Below are 17,324 nucleotides of genomic sequence, written 5' to 3'. Positions count from 1 at the left end.
TAAATATAATTAAAAAAATTAATTTATTAAATTTAATACTAATGGGTATGTCTATAAAAATCAGAAGTAACCATTAAATATATTTTGGTCCTTTAAAATACATTATATTTTAATTTTAAAAATATTTTAATTCTTACAATTTTTTTTTTCATCAATTTAACTTGAATTTGATCTGAGTAGCATATCTGAATATGGTGAGTAAATTTATTATTAATTTTTTTTTTCATATACAATAATTTAAACTTGAGACATTTCTTAATCAATTCTGAGCCGCTTAAACTAACATTTATTGGTTTAATTTTTATATTTTAAAAAATTATTAATATTATTATTTAATTATTTTTAGATTATTTTTATATTACATCTTATGTGATTTTTTTTAATAAAAATACATTAATAAGACGTGTCAAAATTAGTAAATTTTTAAAGTGTAAAAATTAAAATAAAAAATATAGAAATTAAAATAAAAATTACAATATATTTTAAAAGAAAATTATTTTTGAATATTATGAGGGACCAAAGTATAATTAAAAAGTTAAGCTAAAAGAAGAATAAATAATTGTACTTATTTTAAAGTCTCTTAGTTACAAATAATCATCAAAAGGATAAAAGTTCAAGAAACATTTTTCTTTCATTACATTCATGTTATCCACTGTATGTATAAAAATTCTAAAGTAAGCATGCCAGAAATAATTAACAAATATGAAATTTTGGACTAGGAAAGAGGTGCTCTTTTTTCTTTTAAGAGTATCAGGTTTTGAACCTCAATGATTTCAGTTCCTTAATTTACCATCTTGTATTATGAAATTAACACTTTAGTTTTCTTTAATTCGCTTGCTTATATTTATATCATTTAATGGTAACAACGTATTCTTTTGTATACATTCTACATGTTTTATTATTAATTAAAATTTCTTTAAAATTATAAAATTATTAATTTAGAAAAAAAAAGATGCATATAATTTTAGTCAATAATAAAATATGTATTAAAAAGTACTCTGATAGTGAGATGTAACTTGAACATTTAAACTAACACTAATCAATATCATAGCTTAGCCTAGTGACCCATGTTTCTTCACTACCAGCCACTTATCTAGTTTGATAGAACTGACTTCATAGCACTTGCAAAATCTACAATAAAATTGTCTTTATAATACTTGCAAAACCATACAATGAAACTTAATTCAGTACTGATTTTATTTTATGAAAACTTCTCTAAAAGTTTAGATGAACTGAAACTGTATCAAAAGCAATACTATGACTTACTTATTGTGATACTAAGTAATATATTCTTGCCTGCGCCTTTCAAGATGGAGCAGAAGTTTCTCATAATCAGGAAGGTTTTCTTTAATCACAGGAACTTGTTTAAAATTTTGAATCCATGCATGCAACCTGGGAAATTCGTTTGGCTCAATCAGTTTCAGCCCCACAATCTGCTCCAATCCTTCTAACCAATGACTAAGGCATCCATATGCCAAGTCCACCAATCCAATATTGTTGCCTCCAAAGAACTTCTTGTCCCCTAGACCTTGCTCTTCCATCACAGCAATAGCTTCTTTTGCTTTTTTCACTGCACTTGCTCTTTCTTGTTCATCTTTAGAGGGTCGGAGAAACAGATCAGTAATAGAAGCAATCTAGAAAACCAAACCAACACAAACCCATTCAAAAAGTTTGGAGAGTGATCTAATATATTAATTGTCAAATAGAAAGAAAATACATAAAGGTTACCGAATCCTCTCCAAATTTAATCCAAAATCGAGCTAAGGCTTTCTCATGGTTGTCTTTTGGAAGCAATGGGTTATCTGGCCATGTTTCTTCAATGTATTCAAGAATGACAAGAGACTCTGCAATGGGTTTGCCTCCATGAATAAGCACAGGAACTTTCTTGTAAACTGGATTGGATTGCAGAAGTAGCTGACTTTTGTTATACCTCTCTTGCTCTATGTACTCATAGCTAATGCCTTTGATCTTCAAAGCCCATATCACTCTATGAACAAAAGGGCTAGACCAAAATCCTAGTAGTTTCACATCTCCCATGGTTACTCTGTTTGCAATGGACAAGGTGCAAGATGCAACTTTTATAATGAGATTCATCTTTTCACAGTCAAAGTTGGCGACGATTCCAAAGCTTCCCAATTGGGTCTCCGATAATGTTCTCCATTCATTGAACTTATCAATTGTCGCTACAAATTTTTCTTCTTCCCCTTCTCTCTTTACTTGGTATTTAAAAACAAGGTTAATCATATATTTTTTAAAACTCAATATAATCTATTTCTATTTATCTCTATGTACTAGATCTGAGTCCTTATTTTTAAATGACAAATTTTCAGGTTTTTTTCTTACTATTTCACATAATTTCTTTTGTTGATATTTAATTTTGAGCAAAGTTTATTCTTTATAAATATTATTTTTGTTTTAATTTATTTTAAAATTTACCATACAGTATCAAATTAAAGATATTTTTCTATTGAAGTAATCTAAATTTAATTTAATATAAAATATATTAAAATTTAAAATTATAACAAATATATTTTTATTTAGTAGTATATGAATATTTACATCTTTCTTCATTAAATTTAATTCCTTGTCTCATTTCTTTTTAGCCGTCTACACTACAATCTGATAAAAAAATTCATCAAGTGAATCAAAATTAATCCACTTTTATTTGTCCTTGCTCTTTTTTAAAATCTTGTGTTAAAAATTGTTATCTTCTTTATACCCTTTTTAATAAGATAATATATTCTAACATTTGTAATGATAGTTAAACAACTTGAGAAAGTATTTTATATTTTAGTTGAATGGATAGTTTTACTTTTTTTAATATTTTAAAAATTAAAAAAACATTTATATATTTTTAAGTATACCACTAATTTTAATGTCTAATATATATATTTAATATAAAATTATCATATATGAGATAACATTGAATATTCTCTCAAGGCACCGTAGAAATTTACTAATTAGGATACCTCTTGCACACTCAATTTTTTAAATTATTATTTTCTATTTTGTAAAAAAAATATTAGCAAATAATGGCATGTAAAATCTGGATATGGGTTTTATTCCCTATCCGAATCAACCCGACCCAAGCCCACTATTATGAAACTTTTGGGCCGGAATCTCATTAAGGGACTGTTTTTTGATTTTCTCTTATATCGTGTTCTTGCTCAAAGGCAGAAGAAATCACGAGATTTGCACACGAGATTCTTCAAGCCCTACGTTATCAACGAACCGAGGTAATTCCTTCTTCAAATGTGGAAGAGACGATTTTAATTTTGTTACTTTTATTATTAATAATTTTGTTACCGCTACTTGAAAATTTTGATATTCTGATCCATGTGTTACCAGTTTTTTTGAATTTTTATTCTAAATGTATTTTTCTAATGATTAAGCGTGCTGCTATGAAACAAGTAAAATTTGAGTGATACTAATAACAGATGTTTGACTTTGTGTTGAAACTGCAGTGAAGGAGCCCGGTGAAATGAGCAAGTATGGCTTGAACCTTAGGGCGAAGCCGAAGAAGCAGCTTCCAAGGCCTTCCCTTGCCACCCCTTTTGGCTTTAATGATGATGATGAGAATGATGTTGAGAGAGAAATTGTTCTTCAGGCTAGCAAGAATAAAACACTCAAGGAAGTATGTTGACCTTGCTGCCTTGTAATTGCTTGCTTGGTGTTTGTTATTATGACTATTGTTTTTGTTTGTTTATGTCATGATCTTAAATTCCTTTATGTTTTTCCTTGTTAAGGTTGAGGAGCAGCAGAAGAAAGCCTTGGAGGAAGATCCATCCATATTTGATTATGATGGAGTCTATGACAAAATGAAAGAGAAAGTTGCTCTTCCATTGGCACAAGATCGCGAAGAGAGAAAGGTATGCTCCCAGTTCTAATTCATTTTCTTTTTTAATTACAATCAAACAGCCATTGCATTATGCTTGTAACTCAGTACAGAATCTGATATGGAGAAACTAAGGGTCTCTGCCGACTTGCTTGATAATTATGACTCTGGCAATTGCCGATCAGCAACATGAAGATACATCATTGTATCTTTCTTTTTGATAAAATTTTCCACATTTATTTAAAATTTGGCATTGTTTGCACTAAGATAACAGCGAATCCTTTTATATTTTGCTATCAAATAATTTTCTGATGGGTTCTCTTCAACATAACATTACTGATCTATGTTCTTTATATAGCAAAAATTTTCAAAATCATCGTTGTTTGGTAGGGTTGTGACACAAAATAGGAAAAGGAAGATGACACTGACAGAAAAATTCTAGTTATAAGGAGGTGTATATACAGATGATAGATAGGTAGATAATCAGGTAGCTTATGGGGACGTAATTAAAATATTTTTGATGTGTTAAAGTATCTTTATATTGGATCAAGATTGTGAAATACTAAGATTTAGTATTTCCACCTTTCCAAGAGTACTTTATAAAGGTGTTAGTGTTGGTCTGGGTATTGGTATCTGACATGCACGGACACAACTTATTTCTTGAGGCGTGGGAACTTCATTGTCAATAGCGTTAGAATAGTGAAAATGGTCGATAGCGGGTTCAAATAGCCTATGCTTATTTCTCTTTAATATTCTGATTTAATTTTATTTTCTTGTTTTACTTTTGTGAGAGCTTGTGTTGAAATTTGTTCATTTTGGGTTATTTGCTAAATGGCATTGGTAATCATCAACCTGTAATCTTTGTGGTGCAGCCAAAATATATCCAAAATCTGATTAAGAAAGCAAAAGAGCGAGAGCAGTATCGCGAGATTGTTTATGAGAAAAAGATTGCCAAAGAGAGAAGCAAAGATGACCATCTGTTTGCTGACAAAGACAAATTTATTACAGAAGCATATAGAAAGAAGCTTGCTGAACGAGAGAGACAAATGGAGTTAGAACGGCTGCGTGAACTACAAGAGGAAAGAGACGATGTATGTTGCTATTTTTCAAAATTTTCCTGCAATATTTACCATGTTTTCATCTCTTATGGTTGTCAACATAGATTGGTAATAGATTTTTAAATAGCTTAGCGTTTTCCTTTGTTTTTCCCTCATTTTAGTATATATTATTTTAATTTGATTGGCATGCTTGTTTCCGGTTTAATTCCTGTCTCTATTTTAAAATTACTGACATTTTGTATTTCAATATTTGCATAGGTTACAAAGAAGAAGGACTTCTTGCTTGATTTTTATGCGAACCTTGATAAAAATGTTGCCTATGGTGCAAAAGATGCTCGAGCCCGGAAAGCTGAAAATCGGGCTGAGCATAGAGTTCCAGAGACACACGAGGGAGTGAGCCCCGATGCATCAATTCGGCATCAGCATACTAGTACATCAGATGAAGTGCAACATTCATTGGGCAACTCTAGTTCACCGGTGGAGTCTTCAAGAGAAAATATTGGGAATCAGGGTGAAGGTTCTAATCCTTCCAATAAAAGTTTCAATCCCTTGGATACAGAGCCAAATCCTGAGGCTTCCATTGAAGAAAAGAGTTCAGCTGAACAGCCATCAGCCTCTCAACCAAAGCCCGATCATCACAAAAGAAATCAAGATGCTCTGGCTGCAGCAAAAGAGCGCTTTCTGGCACGTAAGAAAGCGAAGGAACAATGAAAATTTTCCTGCTTTTCTTCAGATGTCTCTTTTGGTCTCTAGTTTTTCGGGTTTGATTAAATATCCATCATGTTTTGTAACCTTAAATGCTAAAGAGCTTTATCTGTAAAAATATTCATAGAATGAACTGATACACGGTGTTAATGATATTTAACTAATTCATTTTTACGGTACTTATTATTGGTGTCGTTTAACGATTCACTTCATTTGATGATGAACTTTTTCAAATGTAAATTCGTTTAGTTTGATAATTGAAGCATGCTGTTTATTAACAATAAAACAACATGAATTAGGACCTCTCACTTTATTAACATTTGTTTTTCATGGATGTCACTGAAACATTTCAAATTTCTAACTTTTAGGTACTCCTCAATTGAGAATTTCTGAAACACGGTTTGATTATTATTTTACTAGACTGTACACCTGATTTTTCTTTTCCAAATTCCTTCGATATTTCGACTTTTTGGAACAAGTGACTACGGATATAGTTCACTAAGATTTGATGATTTTACGTTCTTTTTCCTCCTCGAACTTAGCATGCCGGTTCTCAGTGTCACTGAAACAATTTATATCACCCGTGCGTAGTACTTGTATGTAATAGTGCCTAACAAAAGACATTATTAGTAGTTGACGGTTCTTCCGTTAGACTCTTGCATCACTAGAATCTTCTTAGAATTGTTCTCTCTTTATTCACTAAAACCAAACCTCATAAAACAGAAGATCTAAACTTGTTTCATATCTGATTGGAATTGTTTGCCTAATCTGGTTTTGAAAGGATTTTGAATTCAATTTTTTGATTATTAATGAAGTTGGTGCTGACATATGCCGTCGACAACCCTATTCATTTGAGAAAATTCTTTTTGACCTTATTAACGTTCCTTGCACATTCTTAACTCTTTAAGGGGTCTAACGAATCAGTAAATAAAAAGTTTTAATTTAAAATCATGTTGGAGGTGCATTAGAAATTATAGAGTAGTGCATTGTGACACTATTCAAAAAATATAATATAATTCTAGTCTTAATTTTTTAACTTAACACCCGAATTGCTAAACACTATAATGATGCATTAACCAGTGAATCCAACATTAAACTATTTTTAATTCTTAATATGATGCATTATCTATTCTCTATCGTGATCACCAACGAATGAGCAAGATACTCATGGCGTGAGCACTGACATATAAACGTAATACTCAGCTTCATAAAAGTCAGTAGCAAAGTCTACATGAACTTCTTGTGAATAGACCAAATTGAAGAATCACTTTTTTGACCTCATCATTCGATTGAATCTTTATACTTCCCTATAAATACATAGCGAAAGAAGCAGCCTCAGACATCACCATACATTTAGGAACATAGAAGAGAAGTGAAGGGACATTAAGATCAATTCAAAATCCAAAACAAATGGCAGAAGTGGAAGAGCTAGTAAGCAACAAACAGGTTCTGGCTGTAGGTTACATAACTGGTAATCCAACACAAGCAGACATGTATTTTCACACTTCTACCATAAGCTTACAACTTCCTCCAGAGGCTTCAGATGCTGTGCTGGTTAAAAACCTGTATTTATCTTGTGATCCATACATGAGAGGATCCAAAAGAACAGATAGAAAAAATCTCTTTTATTCCTTCTCTCCTGATTCAGTAAGCACACGCTTTATATATAATCATGTTGTCTTTTTTCTGTCTGCGTTTACTTCTTTTATGTGATCAAATATGTAAGGAACTTTAAATTAATAGAAGGAAAGAAATATGTGTCTGAATTTTTTTTAAGATTTAATATTGTGGGGTTGATTTTCTTTTTTTTTCAGCCAATAATTGGGTATGGAGTATGTAAAGTGTTGGATTCCAAACACCCAGACTTCAAAAAAGGAGACTTAGTGTGGGGAGTCACAAAATGGGAAGAGTACAGTGTTATAACTATGACTGATAGCCTCATCAAAATTGAGCATAAGGATGTTCCTCTTTCCTATTATACTGGACTTCTTGGTATATGAATTGACTCAATTGAGACTATTCTTCTTTGAGTTGTCTTATCATATATGCATCATTACATGGTCAGCATGGCAATTCTTTAACAGCAGTATGTTAATACTAACAAGGTGTTACCTATTTGTGAACCTTTTCAATTGCAGGTATGCCTGGTATGACTGCTTATGCAGGTTTCTATGAAGTTGGGATCCCTAAGAAAGGAGATTATGTGTTTATCTCTTCAGCATTTGGTGCAGTTGGTCAACTTGTTGGGCAACTAGCAAAGTTGATGGGATGTTATGTTGTTGGAAGTGCAGGAAGTAAAGATAAGGTAGAGATTGTGTGAAACAACTATTGTATTTTTCTAGTTTGAACAACAATCCTAATTAACTGTTCTGTTTTTCATTGGAATAAGGTTGAAATTTTGAAGACAAAGTTCGGGTTTGATGGTGCTTTTACTTACAAGGAAGAACAAGACCTGAATGCAACTTTGAAGAAGTGAGTACTACATAATTGACATTTAGCATATCCAAAACATGAAATTATATCAGAGACAAAAATTAACTTTATTTGTCCTTATAAACAGCAATTGATCTTCAAGAAGATCATAAGAATATCAAAATTTCTCAACTAAAGTTAGGAATTTGTTTTTAAATGAACCAAAGGGCTACTCTTGCAACTTTGTTTCTGAATGCTTTTTATTGTTGTTAGGTACTTCCCTGAAGGCATTGACATATACTTTGACAATGTTGGGGGAGACATGTTTGAGGCAGCCCTTTCTAACATGAGAAGGAGGGGTAGAATTGTGGTGGCTGGAATGATCTCTCAGTATAATGTTGATGAGCCTAAAGGCATCAAGAACTTAGTGGATATTGTATTTAAGCAGATCAAAATAGAAGCCTTCATAGTGTATGATTATTATCACCTTTATCCCAAATTCTTGGATACTATTTTGCCTTATGTTAGGGAAGGGAAGATAACATACGTTGAAGACATAGCTGAGGGACTTGAGAACGGGCCAGCTGCACTAGAAGCAATGTTCACAGGCCGTAGTGGTGGCAAACAAGTGGTTTTAGTAGCTCATGAATAATGTAGTCCCTGTTTTGAATTTGTGTTTGTAACTCTCTTTATAAGAGCTTGTTGATACTTTGAGTAATAAACAGATTGCTATCTTGTGTGAAATGGTACGACATATATACCCATATTGTTGAGTGATTAGTTTTTGAAAATATGACATCATCATTATTATTATTATTATTATTATTTGTGTAGCAATATTTTTTATAATATAAAAATTGTCATGTCAATAAATAATATGCTTTATAGATTTGAAATTCAATTCATAATCATAAATGCTAACATTGGTATGTTTAATATTAATTGATTCAGAAGGATGAAACCTAAATAAATATGTCAACATGACCAAAAAATAACAAATAAATGATGCTATAAGTATTAGTTCCACATTTCAAAAATTATATATTATAAATAAATATCTCAAAAGGTTGCATAAATGCACAAGAAAAGTGGGAGGAAAGTTTTCTTGTTGAGGATAGGTTAACAATTTCTTGCCACGTGTGAGATTTGTTTATCATTTCTGATAAAAAAAAACATAAGTGCCTCACAAGGACACTAAGAACAACTTAAATCTAACTATCTTTCTCTCTTTCACTGGTCGAGGTGTTGGAAAGAAATGATTTCCTGAGAGTTGCTTAGTAATTGTTTGTTCTTTCCATTAAGTGGAACTAGAAAGAAAAAGAGAATAGCAATATTAAAGTTGCTGTAAATCTTAAATTCATCAATGAGGCTAATTAAATATTAAATTAAATTATTCTCCACCAGTTTTGGTGGAAGAAAGTTAAATCATAAGATTCAACCACATAATACGCCTTCCTTTTCCCATTAACAAATCAGAATTCATACAAGTTCTCCGGATCTTCAAAGTGAATAAATCCCATGTGGTAATCTTTCATACAAGTTAAAATCTTATACCCAGATATTGTATATATCTTACTCTTCCCTACGCAAAAGGCTAGTAATGGATCTAAGTTGAAACATAGTTAATGTGAACCGCATTAAATCAAAGCAATCAAGCTGTAACAAACTGAGTGAACCCACTTTGCACTTTGATGATACTCCTTTTACACATAAGAAAAAAAAGATCAAGTTCTTTTACACATGCACACACATGCATGCATCTATGTACGTATAACTATAACTCAATGGATGATATACACCAACTGCAGAAGAAGAATATGGTCCACTAGTCCCTATGGATTCTACTAACTACTCTGCTCCATAAGAAGGCAAGTCATTCTGAGCTATATTAATATTCAGTTTTGGTTTCTCACAAGTCACAACAATCTCATCATCATCTTTGAACTTTCTAAAATGTGCCATTCGTCCCAATTCTTCAACTTTATCCATAACATGGTCAAGTTTTGCCACCATTTCAACAAGCAAAGAAGTGAAAGCAGCAAAGGGCAGTGCTTCTGAGAACTCAAGGCTAGTGATGACGTTCTTACTCAGTTGTGGCCTTAAAACCTTCTTGTGTTCTTGTCCTTCCTTTGAATGTTCAAGATAGTGCTCTTTGGATTTACATTCACGCGGGGAACATGCATCATTTTCAACACTTGGTAATGAGATTCTAGTGTTCTCTTCAAGCTTTTGGTCAGAATGTGCAACTCCTTGAGATGGGGTGTTGGTGGTTTGACCATTCCTTGAGCCTAGTAAAAGTTGGGGTTGGGATTTCAAGACATTGTCGAGGTCTTGTAAAGCTTCATTTAGATTATTAGATAATATTTGAGGGGAAAATTGACGATTGTTCCTTATGCTGTTGGCTAGTTCCCCAAGTACTTTAGACACTTCTTCTGCAAGTTTGATGCAAGAGTCCTTGTATACGGCAAGAATCAACCTTGGTGTCTTAAGAATCAAACATTAATAAATAAATAAAGTTTAAGGTATATATGATAAAATTATAATAATAAGCATTAAATTAAAAGTTATGATTTCAGGACGTTTTAAAGATATAGTAACATTTTTGAGGGAATGATAAAGTTTTTATTTACATTTTTTCTATTAGGTTAAAAGTTAAGTCAAGAAAGCAGAAGCACATTTGCTACCTCTTTTAGTCACAAGAATAGTCTGTTTTGTATCATATTTTCAACTTTTGCTAAAATAGTTTATTTAGTACCTGAATTTCAGACTGGAGACATCCATGTAATGCTACAACAGTGTAACTAAGATGGCGAAGAGCAGCTCCCACTCTTGCGTATTGGTGCCATGGGATTCTGTGGCAATATCTTAGGTATCTTGGCTCCCAGCTTGCTTGTAAGGCCTGTTTAATTCCACGTATGAACTTGCATCATAAATCACTCATTTCTGATATATTGTAACTTAACTAGAAAGGAGCACTCATTTACCAGTGTTTCATCATTAGCTTTGGAATCTAAAACAGCCTTGTAACCTTGGTAAATGGGATCCTCGGATGAATCTTCTTGAGTTGCTTGTTTTTCAGAATCATAAAAATATTCCTTGACACAGACTGCATGATTCTTTTCATCATCAATGATAGAACCAAAGCAACTTTTTCATATTTAATAAATTGTAATTTCCGTGCTTTTCTTTAACATAAGAAAGTAGTGACCTGGCAATGGCATTCTGTCTTTAAGTATACCTTAATTACCTTCTATAGAGTTGGCTAAGCCTTCGAGCTTTGAAATGGTGGAGTTATGGAGGTCTTCCCCTGACCAGTTTGGAAATACCACTACGCTTATTACAAGACATAGACCACAGCCTATGGCAATGGTGGCTATGCGATCTTTTGCAATGTTCCACACATTATCAATGCGGTAGCTTGATACGGTTATCAAATTAAAGGTCAAGAGAAATATCAAGACACCATAGTCATAATTCTTCTTGATATAGGGGATGAACCTGACATAAGTAGTTATAGCTCCTGCCAATCAAAAGTCAAAAAATGACTTAGCAAAACGTTTGGGAAACCTCAGTCACAGAACAGAAAACTTGATTGGAAGTTCTTTACTCCTTAGGATAATTCAAATTACAAAAGCATCGGCCAAATATTAACACCATTCCCACTTGAACGACAGGTTCAAATGGACAATGTGATTTGTAATACTTCGTATCGTTTGACATGTGATTCTAAATCAAACTTTGCATGATAGTCTCAAGTTTTACATATCAATTGAGTTGCTCTTAAATTTTCAACAGATACTTTTGTGGCATGGCACTATTTGGATAAATGGTTAGGACAAAGAAACAAGATAATTTATTAACCACTGAAAACAATAGAAGGGGCTATCTCTATTTTGGTATAATTCTCTAAAAACATTTAACTACTTTTATGCTACTAGTCCAGTTTCTTTCATGACATAATAGTAAATGCTTACCTAACAGAAAAACTGCAACACCAATGAAAACTGCTCGAAAAATCTGACCAGGGGCATCTGCAACATACTCAATAAGAAATGCCAATGATCCTGCTAACAGAGTCCCCAATCCTCTATTTAGTCCTTTGCATAATGTTGCCCCTGCAATCAGAGCAAAAGCAAAAGAATGATAAAGAACAGATCCTTCAATACCTATGATATATGAGGCTATGATCTAAAAACAACACAACGACACTGATATAGAGTGAATAGCCTACCGACAGTGAACTCCATCACCACAACCACAGTCATGACAGCCCACATAGCATTTTTCCCTATCCCTTTGAACAATGGCTCCATCAGATACAGCAAAGAAACTAGTGTCAAAGCCATGCCAACTTTCAAAGAATGAACCACCCTTCTTGGATCCTCTTTGCCAACCTTCCATGTTTCCCTCCTTGCCAAACCTGGAAATCTTTTCACATTTTTAGCAAAACTATAAATATTTGTGTTACTATTAGCATTGGTTTCAGCCATTGAAACTTTCAAAGCCTGAATCAGTTTTAATTTCTGAGTAAGATACTCATTAAAAGCTTCAGTTATGATCAAGGGTATGCTATGTTTAGCTTAAAAGCTTGCACAAGGTGACAAGGAAAAAGTATTAGAAACAGTGGGGAAACTTTTCTTTTCTTCTTCCCTTGATGATAGGGACTAATAGTATTTATAAAGTGGGTAGAGATAGTTCCAGCCGTTTGTGTTTATAAAAGAGAAATAGAAGGTGGTAGCTTTCACAGGTACTTAGAGTCAATGTTCAGTGGAGAAAACCAACCTCACAAAAACTAGCTGTTATTATCATATTGGTGAAGGTGGTGATCAGTCCAGAAGCTTATATAATAAAAATACAAGGGCAGTTTTGTTTGCTTTGAATAAATATAGTATTGTATATAAATATTTATATTTTTTTTCCTTATATTTTGGTTATTTTTTCATATACACATTCTAAATATACACTCTTCAGTTTTTTCAATCTTCTTTATATACATATATTCTAAAAATACACAAATATAAAAGGGTCTTCAATTGTACAAAAATTAATTCTGCACATGTTTATACTTGTTTATTGTTAAATAGAATTGTCTAGACTAACGTGGAGTGGTAACATGGGATAACACAGGCTTAGTGCTAAGTTGGTTCATTTTGAAAGACAATGGCTGATATCTGCTTTTGACTTGCTAAGTACAGTTGTAATTCTTTGTATGCATGTGACTAGTTTATCCCACTTAATTTTAGCGCTTTGAAATAAGCTAAGTTGTCGTTTCTTCTGAGACAAAAAACATAAGTTTGTTAATGGTAGATTGATAGTCATGATGATTAAGGTTAAAACTTAGTCACTTATCAAAGCAAACCTAACCTGCTTATCTTTGACAGAAAGAAGGTATAAATTATAATTTATACGGTGGCTATTGAGAACATTAAAAGCTTAATACATTCTTTAATTAAGCATCAAAATTGGAGAATCAGGGTACTATGTTGTGTGGAAGAAATGCCAAACATAATGGTTTATAAAAAAATGGAAAAGATCTTCAAAAGCTTTAACTGATTTTCGCATCAAATAATGAAGTTAGGAATTCTACCCACCGTTAGTTAACCTCGACAAAAACCACATCTTCAGGTGTTTGTCCGACAAAAATAAAACATGTTTTTTTGTGTGTTTAATCGTGATTGTTGCTTAGGAACGTGTTCTAATCCCTTTATGTTTTCTGAAAATTTACTTAATCAGAATAGTTGTAATTTGTGAGATATAATTTCGCTGAATGCTAAATGAACTCCGTAATTGGCACTCTAGTACTGAATTGATAGTGGCTAGGCACGAATACTCTATATTTAATCATGCATTGGAACATAATAATCCTATGAATAATTACGGGTGAACAAAAAGAATAACAGTGTGATCAGTAGATTCATAACAAAAAGGTTAATGTTTATTAATTTCTAACATAAAGCTACTCCATGTTTAATCTACGGGCCGAAGGGATTGGTCAAGTGATCAGGACCTGAGTTAAATGGCCCATCTCACAGTTACGGCCCGTTTAGGTGGGGATGATAAACATAGTCCATGTTTGGAAAGTCCATAAAAAATTTCAGACCCAAAAATAAAGTCCATAAAATCAGGTTAATTGCATTTTAGATTCACATTTGAAAATTTAAGCTTTTATTGGAGAGTTTAGAAAGAAAGATAAGGAAAAATTTTAAAAGGCAAGAAGAAAACAAAAAAAAGAAAGAAAGATGGTTAATAGTTTTTTTAAAATTAGAAAAATTTAAAAATATAAATTTAAGAGTGTATAAAATCTTTCTCTTATTTAAAGATTGTTCAAACAAAAATTATCATCACATAAATCTTTTTTCTCTCTCAAAAACTAACATCAAAATAAAGGAAAAGAAAATTTAACATCACTCCAAACATGCTAATGGCCTATTTATGTGAGATAAGATAATGGCCTATTTAATTAATTTATTTTGAAAAATTAGTAGTTTTTTAAAATAAATTTTTAAAAGAATTTTTTTTTAATAATCTCTTCCCAAAATGCATTTAGTGGATTAATTATACATTTCTTTAATGTATGTATCATTGATATATAATAAGAACTTATAAATAATATGTTTTGGACTTACCTGAACGAATTATTAATAACTTATAAAAAATAAATTATGATTTCAATAAATTATTCTCAACTTATCTCAATAGATTTCTTCGCCAAATTTCTTGCATATGTAATAATTTTAAAAAGTCTATTAACGAAATACTTAAATAAATTGTCTATCTAAACAAAATCTTACATTAAAATCACAAGATCTAGTGCATCAATATCATTAAAATTATCATTTTTCATAAATATTATTCATAAATTTTTATTGCATGCTTCATTTGAAAAAGTGATTATTTATGTTGTAATTAATCAAAATCCATAAGAAGGCAAATCATTGTTTGCTATATGCATTTTTGGCCTCTCACAAGTCACAACAATCTCATCATCATCCTCATTGAACTCTCTAAAGCGTGCCAATTTGCCCAAGTGTTCAACTGCATCTATAACATGATCCAGCTTTGCCACCATCTCCACAAGCAAAGAAGTGAAAGCAGCAAATGGTAGTGCTTCCGAGAACTGAAGGCTAGTCATTGCAATCTTACTTAGCAGTGGCTTTAAAACCTTCTTGTGTCCTTCCATTGACAACTCGCCAGAAAGCTCTTTGGATTTACTTTCAAAAATTGAAGAACAATCGCTCATAACACTTGAGAATGAGATTCTACTATCTTCTTCTTCATGCTTTTTCTCACTGGTTCCAACTTTCTTGGAGCCAAGAAAGAGTTGGGGTTGGGATTTCAAGTCATTGTTGAGATTTTGTAGAGCTTCATTAAGATCATCAGACAGTGCTTGAGATGAGAATTGACGTTTGTGCCTTATGCTGTTGGCCAGTTTCCTCAGTGCTTTAGACACTTCTTCTGCAAGTTTGATGCAAGATTCTTTGTATAGGGCTCGAATTGACCCTGGTGTCTTAGTTAATGAACAAGGTGAAAGCATATATCAATATATTATGAAAATAACCATAGTATGAGAAAGTTAATATTTTTACATTGGGGGTTATTCCAACCAATTATTGCAAACATGCTAGCCAAAAGGATTATGTTTTGGCCTTTTAATTTTTATTGATAGACCAGACCCACATGACAAAATGGGGTAGTATGCAGATTATATTGCAAGAAAGACTTTCTTATGGTATCGATCATCCATTGTAACTTAGAAAGTGTATTTTTATTTTTTTTATAAACTAGTTGATTAAGATATAGTACCTGAATTTCAGACAGAAGACACCCATGTAGTGCAACAACAGTGTAACTAAAATGGCGAAGGGCATTTCCAACTGTCGCATATTGCCGCCATGGGATTCTGTGCCAATATCTTGAGCATCTTGGTTCCCAGCTTGCTTGTAATGCCTGTTTAATTGCACATCCATGTAAGTTTCGCTGCCACAAAAATCACTAATTTCGAGTGTGTTTAACTTTGCTACTCAAGGGGCACATACCAGTGTTTCATCTTTAGCTTTGGAATCTAAAACAGCCTTGTAACCTTTGTAAATCAGATCCTCGGATGAATCATCATGAGGTTCTTGATTTTCAGAATCACAGAAATATTTCGTGACACAAGCTGCATGATTCTTTCGACCATCAATGATGTTGACCAAGACACTAGTTGAACTAACTATAGTAACATTTTTTTAGTATATTCATAATAAATAGTATTCAGCAGTTTATTTGTTTTCTCTGACTTCATGTCTTCTTTTAACACTAACCAAAAATAATATCTTAAAAGTTCACCTTAATTACCTTCTATTGAGTAGGATAGGCCTTCGAGTTTTGCTATGGTGGAGTTATGGAGGTCTTCTCCTGACCAATTTGGAAAGACCACTAGGCTCATTACAAGACATAGGCCACCCCCTATGGCAATTGTTGCTATGCGATCTTTTGCAATGTCCCACACATTATCAACACGAAAACTCGATACAGTTATCAAATTAAAAGTCAAGAGGAATATCATAACACCATAGTCATAATTTTTCTTGATAAGGGGGATGAACCTTATATAAGTAGTTACAGTTCCTGCAAACCAAAAAAAAATCAAACAATGACCCAGCAAAAACATTTGGGATGCTCCACTCACAATAGGTTTAATGGGCAACAACTTTATATGTATCAATTGTGTCTTTCCTTATCCTAAAAACAGATACTTGGATTTCTTTTATGACATAATAAGTGCTCATACTTACCTAAAATAAAAACTGAAGCACCAATGAAAACAGCTTGAAATGTTCGACCAGGGATATCCCCAACATACTCAATAAGAAATGCCAATGATCCTGCTAACAAAGTCCCCAACCCTCTATTTAGTCCTTTGCCTAATGTTGCTCCTGAAATATATAAGCAAAATAATTATTAAATGAAACGGATATAGATTCTTCAAATATGACTATGATCTAAAAACAAAACAATGTCACTATCACTTATATGAGAATAGCCTTACCCACAGTAAACTCCATCACCACTACCACAGTCAAGACAGCTGACATAGCATTTTGGCCGATCCCTTCAAACAATGGCTTTATTAGATACAGCAAAGAAACTAGTGTCAAAGCTAGACCCACTTTCAAAGAATGGAACACCCTTCTTGGATCCTCTTCACCTACTTTCCATGCTGTTCTCCATGCCAAAGATGAAAGTCTTTTCACTCTATCAGTAACATTAGTCACATATTTCCAAATCCAATGGCTTGAGTTTCTATTACTAATATAGCTGGTTTCAGCCAT

General features: G+C 32.5%; 5 protein-coding genes across 6 annotated transcripts; 2 read left to right on the top strand and 3 right to left on the bottom strand.

Moving 5' to 3' along the window:
* Window positions 1-967: 967 nt before the first annotated feature.
* Window positions 968-2,191, bottom strand: LOC113873026 (probable glutathione S-transferase). The gene is made up of 2 exons (XM_027510976.1): window positions 1,729-2,191; window positions 968-1,634 (listed from the first exon to the last, which is right to left on the bottom strand). The coding sequence occupies exons 1-2, from the start codon at window positions 2,092-2,094 to the stop codon at window positions 1,278-1,280; spliced, it is 723 nt and encodes a 240-aa protein (XP_027366777.1). The 5' UTR covers window positions 2,095-2,191; the 3' UTR covers window positions 968-1,277.
* A 929-nt stretch (window positions 2,192-3,120) lies between these two features.
* LOC113872951 (nuclear speckle splicing regulatory protein 1-like) lies at window positions 3,121-5,776 on the top strand. The gene is made up of 5 exons (XM_027510856.1): window positions 3,121-3,236; window positions 3,465-3,634; window positions 3,747-3,869; window positions 4,708-4,926; window positions 5,152-5,776. Exons 2-5 carry the CDS (start codon window positions 3,482-3,484, stop codon window positions 5,602-5,604), a joined length of 948 nt encoding a protein of 315 aa, XP_027366657.1. The 5' UTR covers window positions 3,121-3,236; window positions 3,465-3,481; the 3' UTR covers window positions 5,605-5,776.
* A 1,159-nt stretch (window positions 5,777-6,935) lies between these two features.
* LOC113872369 (2-alkenal reductase (NADP(+)-dependent)-like) lies at window positions 6,936-8,794 on the top strand. Of its 2 annotated transcripts, none has more exons than XM_027509874.1 (5): window positions 6,936-7,245; window positions 7,413-7,590; window positions 7,737-7,903; window positions 7,988-8,070; window positions 8,284-8,794. In XM_027509874.1, exons 1-5 carry the CDS (start codon window positions 7,009-7,011, stop codon window positions 8,660-8,662), a joined length of 1,044 nt encoding a protein of 347 aa, XP_027365675.1. In that variant the 5' UTR covers window positions 6,936-7,008; the 3' UTR covers window positions 8,663-8,794. The 2 variants fall into 2 exon arrangements, with proteins under 2 accessions (XP_027365675.1, XP_027365676.1); XM_027509875.1 differs by having other exon boundaries at window positions 7,009-7,245; window positions 8,003-8,070; window positions 8,284-8,662.
* Window positions 8,795-9,858: 1,064 nt separating this feature from the next.
* LOC113871933 (aluminum-activated malate transporter 12-like) lies at window positions 9,859-12,500 on the bottom strand. The gene is made up of 6 exons (XM_027509025.1): window positions 12,242-12,500; window positions 11,985-12,125; window positions 11,258-11,530; window positions 10,995-11,116; window positions 10,766-10,909; window positions 9,859-10,494 (listed from the first exon to the last, which is right to left on the bottom strand). Exons 1-6 carry the CDS (start codon window positions 12,498-12,500, stop codon window positions 9,859-9,861), a joined length of 1,575 nt encoding a protein of 524 aa, XP_027364826.1.
* Window positions 12,501-14,920: 2,420 nt separating this feature from the next.
* LOC113871932 (aluminum-activated malate transporter 12-like) lies at window positions 14,921-17,324 on the bottom strand. The gene is made up of 6 exons (XM_027509024.1): window positions 17,042-17,324; window positions 16,788-16,928; window positions 16,348-16,620; window positions 16,047-16,168; window positions 15,814-15,957; window positions 14,921-15,517 (listed from the first exon to the last, which is right to left on the bottom strand). The coding sequence occupies exons 1-6, from the start codon at window positions 17,322-17,324 to the stop codon at window positions 14,921-14,923; spliced, it is 1,560 nt and encodes a 519-aa protein (XP_027364825.1).

Source organism: Abrus precatorius, unplaced genomic scaffold (genome assembly GCF_003935025.1).
Source record: "Abrus precatorius isolate BTA unplaced genomic scaffold, Abrus_2018 Scaffold7, whole genome shotgun sequence".
Lineage (NCBI taxonomy): Eukaryota > Viridiplantae > Streptophyta > Magnoliopsida > Fabales > Fabaceae > Abrus > Abrus precatorius.
The sequence above is the reverse complement of the archived record's forward strand: the minus strand, read 5'-3'. Positions and strand labels throughout refer to the sequence as shown.